This window comes from Aristolochia californica, unplaced genomic scaffold, assembly GCF_029961685.1.
Source record: "Aristolochia californica isolate CCGP_79_NKW_82.1479 unplaced genomic scaffold, dmAriCali1.0.hap1 SCAF_5, whole genome shotgun sequence".
Lineage (NCBI taxonomy): Eukaryota > Viridiplantae > Streptophyta > Magnoliopsida > Piperales > Aristolochiaceae > Aristolochia > Aristolochia californica.
In genome coordinates, this window is record NW_027182214.1 from 39,813,622 (window position 1) to 39,825,096 (window position 11,475).

Here is an 11,475-nt window from a genome sequence, read left to right on the forward strand (position 1 = left end):
TTGTTCAATTGTTTTAAGACTTACCTTTTACTATTTAATTATGGGTGTAATTGGGACAATGGTAGTTTGATTGTTATTAGATTCTACTTGTTTTCTCTAGTAGAAATAGATGCTCATTGTACTCAAATTACAACAAGTTAGTAAAAAAATTCTCCTTTCTAGAAATTCACAAGCCACATGTAATCTCCAATTAAAAAAATTGATCTCTACCCTAGAGACTCAATACAATTAGATTCCCGCTCTAATGGACAATCCGTTTTTAGATTTCAAACTCTAGAATGTCAATCGTTCTATCTTTAAGGTACTAGAGAGCCTCTACAAAAGAAAGTATAAAATACAAAAGTATTAAAACAAACTTCTAACTTTCTTTTGGAGAGATAACCCTTCTCCAAGTGAGATCCAGTCTTCAAGATCTTTAAGCATGTGACACAAATAGTTTGGAGTTTGATAAAACTATTTATGCCAGGAAATTTGAGAGAAGATGATAATCACATTTTATAACTTAAAATTAAGTGTAAGGACAATAATGCCCCTACATGCTTAAACTAAATTACACCCTTACTTCTCCTTCAGTCCACCTCCTAATTGCATGAAACTTAAAACTATATAAACTATCAAATATACCGAATAAGATAAGTCTATTCCTAGGAGGTGCGGATAATAAAAAATTACCAACTACCTTTCTACAATATTTTTGAACACATCTGTATACAAATATATCATTTATGAGCTACATCTCTACTATGTTCGATGATGCGTTAGTTTTCTTGGCTAGTAGATTACATTTTGAGGAAGGAATCTTCAAAAAAGGCATGAAATTTTTTTAAGTTCCATGCAGAGAAACTTAAAGAATCAATCAGTAGTTTTTTTCTTTAATAGTTTTGGAAAAAAAGTTATTTTTGGTTTCTCTCTTTCCATGTACATCCATCTCCTTTCCGAAGCAATTTTAGCCCTTCATATAGAATATTTCATTTTTTTTACATAAATAATATATTATTTATTTGATGTAATGTAAGAATTAAAATGTGAAAAATAATTGTGGAAACGTCTAATTCTGACCAAGTATGATTTTTTAAATAAAATATTTATTTTTAATAATAATTAAAATTTTACTTGTTAAATGTGCAATTAAAAACTCAAAAATCGTCATCTGCCTTCGTCTTCTTAAGCATAGGCATAAGCAAGTTGTAGGAGCTTTTAAGTTTTTAATGTGTTTGACACTTTTCTTTCATAGGGTGTGTTTTCTATTGATTTCTTATAAGAATACAGAGCTCTTAGTCAAGAGTGTCGGCTTTGTACCTGGATGTTGATCTTTCACATAATGTACAAGTTTCCGTCATTGAATTATCCTTCATTTATGAGTCTTGAGGCCGCGTGGACTCCAAAGCAGTCGACTTATCCAAAACTCAGTATTGAATTCATTGAGTCAACCCCGACCAAGTGCAATTAAGAGTTTAAAAGTTAATGGCTGATCTCAATAGGAACTGGTGCAATAAAGTAGGAGAGCCATTTTCAATAATTAGATGGAGAAAGGTTAGGATTGTCTGAAACATCTCAATATGGACTTAAAAGATGTCTCAGCCAGGCTTCCGTCTTTTCTACAGTGGAGTGTCTTCGTGTATATTTGGCACGAGTCACGTCTGTATAGATAAAAATAATTATAAAATAAATATAGACTTATAATCACCTATCTCAGTTGTAATTCTATAAATAGTATACACCTGATCAATGATAATCATAACTATTTTACAATGTTGGTCGTCTTTAACCCCAGAGATGGTGTGATTCATGCATCGACAATGGCACCATTCTCAGGATCCATGAAATTCATTGGGATTTTTTTGGAAACTTTAAAGTTAGATTAAGAAACTCATCCTTCTTCTTAATCTAATACTAAAAATTTAACAAGGGGAGGAGTTTTAGAATACAAAAATCTGATAGAGGGCGGGCGCTTATGGATGGATTATATTATATCTGTTGTAATTAATTAAGGTTTTCCAAACTTATCTGGTTGACTTATATTTGGGAAGGAAGATGTCAGGTTGGGAGGTTGGCCTCCATCCTTTTATTTTAATTCAAGTGTTACCAGTTAGTTTCTCTACTTTTTATTTTTATAAACAATTGACAAGGGTCGGTGGTTGTTGTCTCACTTTTGCTTAAATCTCATCAAAATATTTCAAAACCCAAAAAAAACAACTCCACCTCATTTTTTCCTCACCAACGACGCTTATTACATAAGCCAGGCAGAAGTTAATAAAAGGTAGATTTATAGCGAGGATTGAAAATTTGATGCTCTTCATCGACGGAAAAGGGTGGTGACTCGCGTCTTTGTAGTTGAGCTTCTTCGGCGGCCTTGGAAATTTATCTACGTCTTCATTCCTCTCTCTGCTTTTAAGATTCGTCTCTGTATAAATCTTTTACTGTTTTTTTCATGTTTTGTAACTTTTAAAGATTTTTTCTGTTCAATTCAGCCAGCACCTTTTCTCTCTATCCGTTCTACTGGTAGTAAACCTGCTGACAACCCATCGAGTGAGCACATCAAGCCCAGCAGGAGCAGAGTACAGAGTACACTCTACTAGGTGCGGCTTTCACTCGACGATCCAGTAGGCCACTGTACGTACCAAGAAGAGAAGCAGATGAAGATCCGGTACGAAGCGAGAAAAGAAAATATATAGTGGATGAACAAGGGGTAGCAGCTGACAGAATCCCCGCTTCCTGAAGATGCTCTTGACGCGGCTACACTCACACTCACACAGCTCGCACTCATTAACCAGCCCCAACCGGAAAATCAGCAGAAAGAGCGCTGAGTAGCCGACGCGAATTTAACGCCTACCAGCGTACGTTCCTCGCTCTCGGGTCTCAGCACGTCCGTGGTCATGGACTCATGGGAGTCTCTTTCTTTTCTCACTTTTGTTTGACTGATTTGATTTGACGAAGGATAATAAACCCACCAAGGCTACAGTACAAATCCCCTGAGCTTCGTGGGAACCGAAAGGTGCACGGCAGCTTTTCCTTCATCGACTATTCTAGCATCATCTTCACAGTATTCAAGCTTAAATTAAAAACAAAAAGTAAAAGAAGACATCCATTTTTCATATTTCTCTTGGCCCTTCAAGAAACAGTCATTTTATTAGAAGCAAGCATATTCCAGGAGAAGCTACACTGCAAACCTTAAGTTTAAACCCTAGCAAAACCTAAACACTAACCCAGACACACCATATTTGTGCGGGAGATAGTTTTGATGTGTTAAGGATGAAAGAGTAGAACAATACAGAGATTACATACATATGTGAAACAAGCATCATATATATAAATCTATCGTACTTATTTTGATTGCCTGCTCAGCTCCGGTAGTAATAGCAATGAGAGTTGGCGGGAGGGAAACGGAGACTGGAAGCAGTAGGAAGCGGTGGTTGAAGGGCAGCTGATGAAGTTGAAATGGTTGAGAATCCTGATGATGCTGCAGAAGAGAATACCGGCACAGGGGCAGCAGAACCATTTTGCTGCCATGCCCAGTTGGAGACAGGCGGTGAGCCAATTTCAACCCTCTTCTCTTTAAGTCTTTCCTGTAAATTCAAATTAAGGTCCGATGACCTCAGAGACTTGAGTGAAAGAAGATCTTTCTATCCAATTAACAGTCTATGTACACAAGACAATCACAAATGCAGGTTGAGATCTGAAACTAAAACTTTTCCATTACCCAAAGTGAATTACCAAGATCAGCTGACATAAGCTAAATTTGATATAAAGGAACAGAGAGAGGAGACAATTAAACATTTTCCATATCTATACACACAAATGCAACAGAAGATGTTTGGGTACACATGCACATCACACCCCTTTTGCCCTGGTGAGTGTTGAACCCAAACCTCATATTAGGAACCCCATGTGGCCATTCAGCCACCAATGCAACAGGATATGAGAATGACTATTGTTGACCGATAATCACTGCCAAGGTAAGGACTTTGGAGTAGAGAACCACAACTACAGGTGAAAAAGTCAAGAGTTAATATGGTTCTCTACCATAAATACAGGACTGTCACCATGGTTCACCATATTTTAGGCAGGCATTAGCATTTGTGAAATCCATAATGTATCTGGTTTCCTAAAACCCAATGTGTTTTGGACAGACATCTGAAAAATCCTTGTAACATACTTTATAATTGTGCTATCAAGATGTAACACATATTTATAGGGACATTGCCGTAAGAGAGGGTGTCAAAAGGGTGTAAGCTCTATAAGCTCTAAAAAATCCGAGATGTTTCTGATGTTATACAATAAATCTTCGTGAGACGTCACCCATTGTTTAAGGTCATGTGAGAAATATGATATACAAAAGCCATGTATAAGGCATTATTCATTAATATACTAACAAGGAAATTTCGGAAATTACCTCAAAGTTGGGAAAGAAGCCAGGGTAAAGACCAGTCCAGAGAGGGGGGTGCTGGGGTACCACCGGTATGTATTGAGGTTGAGCAGTTGGCAGTGGACCAGGGTTCTCTGTCTGCAAATATATAACATAACATACCGGAAATCAACTTTCAGATAGTCCCTTCCCCTTTATGAAGCTAATTTTTCAGAGCAGCGCATAACACAACCTAATCAACAAATGCAGCTTCTAAATTATCAAGGTATTCCTCTCACTGAAAATCAATATCAAGGAAACTTGAGCGCCACTTCTTTACATAAAGCTAAACATTCCAAGAAGAAAATTTCTTGGATGTAGAATTCAAAACCTCATCAACCACAAACAAGTTGCGCTGTGATCCTCCATTTGTAGTGCTCTGCCCTTAAAATGAAGGACAATAAAAACACCGAATTATCCAATAAAGTAAGACAATTACCCTAGTTTTCCGCATTTCAGGCGACTCAAAAGGGCCACACTGGAAATGAAAGCCACTTGTGCCACTTTCACCAGTAAGATCAGGAGAAGAAGAAGGGGGAGAAATCCCCAAATTCAAATTAAGATCGTGGGTGGCCACTGTCCAGGGATGGAAGATAGAGTCAGATATAATCATAGACAGATAATTTGAGAACCAAAGTTGAATAAAAATGCCCACAAAGAACAATTATTATATAACATATGGTAACATTCATACATGGAGAATTACCTCCACTATCAGACTCCGGAATCTCTCCTCCGTAAGTACTTGGTTCGAAGTTGGTAACCGCTTCCCTTCCGTTACATTTGATAGCTGCCTTGTCATAAGCCCTGAGTTCCAAAACACCAAAAGGGAGATTTGTGTTGGATGCATCCTTAGTGAAGATGAGAATTGCGGGTATTAACAAATTCATTTTTCAGGAGAGCGAAATTCATGATCAGTTGGACCTTGCAGCTTCTATTTCGCTGTCGAATAGCCCAAGATATATGTACCTGCATCCAAGGTTATTAAGAAAAATCTAGGTTGATATCAAGCTCTATAAAACATGGGCGCGCTAGAAGCTTTTCCATTAGAACAGGCGTCTTTTCAAATGGGACGTGTTTTTGATTCAAGAGGAAAATATTCTTGTCAGATTTTTTTACACAAACCTAAGGCCCAAAATTTAAGACTAAAATGTCGAAAGATGCACATAATGTGCTTCAACTGGAAGAATTCTGAGAAATCCAAAAGGGTGTTAGGGCGACTTACTTCTTCCCGAGGAACTGGCCCATTCGTGCTTCCCATCGCCCGCATTTGTGGAGAGTCACACCTCTATACTTCGAACTGCCCCTGGAAAACCCAGTGCTTTGACGACGAAGAATGTGCACAAATTCTTCCTTTGTTAGGTTCCTCATCTGAAAAGATTAACAGACAAAATAAGCTCTAACATCAAATAGAGCGCCAAAACATACGAGGGGGACAAAAAGTTAAGGACGAAAGCGTAAGCCGGAGAAAATATTTACCTGCCTCAGATCTTCCTCGTAATCGCTAAGGTTAAAATTAATATCTGCATCAACCCCCCTGAACTTGATTGCAGCTCGATCATATGCCCTGCAGTTGAATATCCGCACCAGATATCTCCCAGATAAGAAAAAGTTCAGATAAAAAAGAACAGTAAAAAGATCGATACGTCTCTTTCAAATGATGCACCTGGCAGCCGCATGAGCAGTATCAAAACCGCCTGCAATGGATGAGTAGCCAAATTTATCAAAAAATCAGTACCAGAGAGACTGATACCAAAACAGAACACATAACATTCCAACTGAAAGAAGAAAAGAAAAAAAAGGAAATAGAGTGACCGACCTAAATAGACCTGCTTCCCACAGTCCCTGTTCAAAAGGAATCATGATTCAGTAAACTTAAAGAAATTAATACAACCGACCCTTCCATCGAAACAAAAAGGTACTAAATCAAACTCTCAATAGTCGGGAAGCAGCAGAGACCATATGTGCGATTCCCATCTCCCGGTCCTCCGATAGAAGGTGACTCCCCGGTACTGCGAGCTTCTGGACCTGGGGCCTCGCCGGCTCTTCTTCACTTGCTGCGGCTGCGGCTGCGGCTGCTGTTGTTGCTGCTGCTGCTGCTGCTGCTGCAGGACCTTAACCACCGGGATGGGTCCACTGCAGGGGTCCACCTGGCGGGAAGTGAGATCCACCCAATGCGGTCGCGACGAGGACGAAGACGCCGAAGAGGGTCCCGAAGCACTGTAGTCTCTCCCGCCCGTAGCTCGCACCGGGAAGAGCTGCATCGTCACGAGACTCAACTCCATCGGCGACACCCCGTTCTCTTCTTCTCCGTCCTCATCGTCATCTTCATCTTCATCTTCCGCGGCCTTTTTCAGGATATCAAAGCTAAAGGCGAAGCGATTATGGAACCGGTGGGCCTGAGTAGAGCAAGAATCCTCATTGCTGGACGCCTCGGCATTAACGATGGAAGAATTCGAAGTACCGGAATCGTCCAGCGGAGCTGCTTCCGGCAGCTTCTCTTCCTCTCCGAGGAAGGACACAATGTTGAGATCCAACATCGGCTCTCAATTGAGCTCCTTAGCAAGAGATGTTCCGGCGACTATTTGAGGAAAAAAAGCCACAGAAGATGAAGATACTGACAACACAGTGCCGATGTGTTTCTACACAGCATTTCCACTCATTAATTCTCCGAGCATTTAGAATACTTCGAAAGCCCCGATCACTCTCTATCTCTGTATCTTCTATCCATCGGAACTAGAACAGAAAATTCCAAGCACCCAATCAGATCAAACAATTCAAAACCAAAAAAAAATCACAGACCAAGATAAACCACAAAGCACTAAAGTCCTTCACACACGAGAACAAGAGATCACACGATCGACCCAGTAAAAACAGCTTTTCATCCCCACAAACCATCACAGAAAGAAGCAGCAGAACAAACCAGACAGAGAGAGAAATACAACCTTGTCGAGAAAGCATTTAAAAGTTGCCGGCGACGAGCTCCACCGGCTTCACCACCTCATGTCAGGTAATCGCCGCCGTGCGTCTATTCCATAAGAGGTAAAATCAGCCAACGGAAATCTGGATTCCCCGACGAGAAAAAGATGAGACAGCAGCAAGTATAAAAAGCAACGACAGACGTTGAATGATGGGGAGCAAAGAGAAGACGATAATGTTGGAGGCTTGGAGGAGAAGGAGCGAAGGAAAGCAGGCCAAGGAGCAGTCGCTCAGGGCCAAGGACCAGATGGGACGTGTGAAAGAACATGTAGCATTTGTATTATTATTAATTGTTATTATTATCATTTCAGAGAAACCAAATTTTCTTTTTTCCTTCCAAAAAAGTAAAAGAGAATACGTTTACGTACACCCCCACCCACCGGCTCTACCGGTAACTCAAGTGCATTGGCTTCTGTAAGAGGAATTTCTCGCTCTCTCTGAGATCTGTTGCTTCTCTTTTACACTCTCGCGGATTTCCTTTTTTTCCTCGGCGACATCCCGGAATCGCTCGCCGGTCAAGAGGCCGGCCGACGTTATTCCCGTCTTCTCTTTTTCTTTATCGAGAAAAACATGTAATCATTAAGTAAAAAATACTACAAAATATGTACCCACGAGATACTCATTCTGAGAGTTTTCTTTCAGCCCAGTTACCAAAACAAACCATGGGCTCTTAAGCAATCAACTGAAACACGTTTCTCCTAGGAGTTTTCCCGAAACAGACAAGCGTCGACATCAAAGGTGGGGCCGGACGCTAGATTACATCCATCGCCGTGATTCATGGATTGAAAAAAGTAAAGACGGACCCGCCCTGTCTGCACTCTTGACCGGACACGTGGAATCGGATTTCGTCGTGATCTTTATGGCAACATTTAAGAAGTAAAAAAAGTATATTTTAAGGAAACAGAAATTAATTTGGTTGGTTTCGGCAGGTGAGAAAAGATAAATCGGTTGCGACGCCGAAGAAAGCCTCGTTTTTAAGCGGTCACTGGCCGTACACGTCGTGGCCTGCCCGAGGCCCCCAGCTGTCGAGCATCCCTTTGACCGGAGCTGCCCGCACCACACAATATCTCGCGTGCCTTTTTTCCCCACTCCCATTTATTTATTTACAATATTCAAGAGAAAGAAAAAACGAGCGTTGCGAGACAGCGAGAGGGTAAAGATAGGTCCAATTGAACGTGCAAAATACCGGATATGTCCTTAAAGAAAAAAGGAAAATAAAAACATGCGTTCGTTCTTACCCTTTCCGGCGATTTGACTTCTCGGATTTGACTCGGGCGTCTTCGAAGAGAAAAATTACATGCCGACCACCGGGGTCAAATTACACTGCTGCAACAAATGAGATTTTCATGAGGAATTGCTGAGAGAACGATTGATAGGGACATAAGGTGGGTGGGAAGGGTGGATCTATCTTCTGAGAAGTCTAAAGCTTCCTATTTATCCCTAATCTGGCAAATTATTAATGCTATTGCTATTATTGAGCTTTGGACTACATTAATTCGTTGATTTCCAGGTTCAGTCTGACATCACAAATCCTTGATTGAGATGTTTTTGCAGCGATTCAACGACTAGTTGCTGGGAAAATAAATTACCGCTTTATGTCTTTTGTCTCATATGTTTCCTAAACCTTCCCCACATTTGTTTAGGACAAAACCACGTCGGACGGTGCAATCCTCACCACTCTTTCTACTTGATTTTTTTCTGCAATTCAGTGGTTATTGGCAAGCGACAACTGAGAAACCTTTTAACTCGGAATCACTTTCCAGTATGTCCGCTATTGACACCTAAAAAGAGTTATAGAAACGTAACGGTCGGTGTCTCTGTCCAAGCCATCTAAGCAGAGACGAAAATGCAAGCGTAAAAAACAAATCCCGACCGTCGCTTCCTTGAACAATCCAAAAAGTCCAGATAAGGTAACAAACGGAGAGAGAATCTGAGAATGTCCACACATGACTCACGAAACTTTCCACTTTCGGTAATACAGTAACCTTAAAAACTTTTTCCCGGCGCCCCTTGCCCGTTATGGCAAAAAACAACGACGGCTGCACATCAAATGAACACCAGCCGTCTGTACCGGGCGTGCCGGAGTATCGTCAACGAGAGATAGCCAATAGGAACACAACACGAATGCTCTTTCCCTGTTCGGCTACCGACTCGTTTTTTATCGTTTCCTTCCGGCTTTTCTAACTCCTGAAGTTGTGGATGTCGGTTGCCCCCTCCTTAATTTCTTTCTATAAAAGAAACGTGGGCCCCATCCCAAAACGGCTTCGTGTGCGTTCAGTCTAAGCATAGAACATCCCCCGATCCGACGGCTGTGATTCCTCCTTTCCATTTCCGGCTTTTAGTGCTCCCAGCAGCTGTTTTCGCTTACTTAAATAATGAATAAACCGTAATAAAGTAATGCTTGGAGGGATTAATTAATCTAAATTTGAAGAGGATCAAAAGAAGCAGGGCGATGAGGGGATGCGTGTCGATCTGACAAGAGATGGGCCCACTAAGCATAAAAAATCAAACCTAGTGGGGGGAAAGGGACATGGCTGGAAAACTGATAGGGGCAGATCTTGACCGAATATTTTCTCTACGTTTTTTAGTGGTATACCAAATAAGACTCCTCACTGTCACACACTTGGGTTAAGACTTTGTTTAATGGGACTAATCTAGGATTTGGTAAACCCAAATCGGGATTTTTAAATTCTCGAACCCCCTTGGAATACATTGAAACTGGGCTTCTTTCCGTCTTTCTCACAAGAGATTAAGGATGCGTTTAGTTTAATCTTGGTGGCCTCCGTATTAAGTAATCTGTCCGAAAGAAGAATTTTTTTTTTTTTTTTTTTAATGGAAACGTGTTTAAGCCGTCGATCATGTGGGCCTGGTTGTTTTCAAAAGTGGTACGTTAGTTGGTGACATTTCTCCATAAAAGTAATCATAACCAAATTAATCATCATTAAGCATGATTAACACCGATTATTTTTGCTTCTTGGTGAAAGCTCAACATCCTTTACAAAGGAAATAAAAGAGAAAAGTGAGCATGTGGGATTCCTCTAGGGAAAAACGTCTCACTTCTTCCTTAACCAGACGACATCAGGTCGGACTTCCCAGGCGGGCCAACCCATCATCAAAGTTGTTGCCCTCTTTCACCACCACGACACTCCTTCCAAAAAAAATTAAAAATTAAAAGTTGCGTTCGGCCATCTCCTATTTATCATCGACTCTGAGCTTCCACCCACTATCTCTCACTATTCTATTCCTTTTAAAGCCCAACAATACCTTCGTGAACTGTAAACACAGTTAACAAACTAATCCTTCTTTTATAGTTATGATTAATTTTAACCAATCATGACTCGGACCACGAGTTCCCTTGTCCCTCGATCCACGGCCGCAGCGGAACTCCAACGCGTGCGTCCTTCATCCGATGCTGCAGCCGGGATACGGCTAATGGGGGTAGTGGCAAGATCGAAAATAAGGGGATAGAGCGGGGACGAGTGGGAATATATAAAAGGCGAATGTCTGGGGAGCACGGGGAACGGGCGTCGGGTGGTGGGCCCTTCGACTCGATTGTTACATTAATTTAAGGATTTCCTTGCCTGTGGATTGTCAGCCGGCGTACGAGGTTTGCGCCTTGGGAGACGTGGGCTCTTCTTCTCCATTCATGGAAAGTGGCCCCCCCGTCAAACTTTCTTCCCCTTAATTATTGCCATCCTCTCTCATCCTAATTTGCCCTTTTCTCTACTTAAACCCCTAATCATCGACCTAATCCCTTCCTAATCTCATCCCTTTTCGACATTTTTTAATGGGTTAAGGTTTTAATTTCCCCTTTTTCTTTTAGTTCCAGGTGAGCTACACGCGAAGCTGGTAGAGCCTTGGAGGGCTCATCTGAACCGTCGAAATGTTCGCCAGTTTTTCCTTACCAACAAAAATCCAATTTCGTCATCATTCTCCCTTTTCATGGATCGTACGACTCTGCTGCGTTCCACCTGATTTGCCCCAACATGTCGCTTTTCTCTCTTATCCGACACGTGTGGCTCGCACGTATGCATCATGCCGGCCAAACGCAACATAACGAAGTGCGTGGAGGCTAAGCTTGTTCCGGTGCC

General features: G+C 41.3%; 1 protein-coding gene across 1 annotated transcript; it reads right to left on the bottom strand.

Moving 5' to 3' along the window:
* Window positions 1–3,118: 3,118 nt before the first annotated feature.
* LOC137966001 (APETALA2-like protein 1) lies at window positions 3,119–7,527 on the bottom strand. Its single transcript, XM_068812431.1, has 11 exons — window positions 7,351–7,527; window positions 6,365–7,141; window positions 6,225–6,250; window positions 6,072–6,102; window positions 5,885–5,972; window positions 5,631–5,776; window positions 5,330–5,374; window positions 5,112–5,212; window positions 4,845–4,981; window positions 4,394–4,504; window positions 3,119–3,566 (listed from the first exon to the last, which is right to left on the bottom strand). The coding sequence occupies exons 2-11, from the start codon at window positions 6,943–6,945 to the stop codon at window positions 3,342–3,344; spliced, it is 1,491 nt and encodes a 496-aa protein (XP_068668532.1). The 5' UTR covers window positions 6,946–7,141; window positions 7,351–7,527; the 3' UTR covers window positions 3,119–3,341.
* Window positions 7,528–11,475: the final 3,948 nt, after the last annotated feature.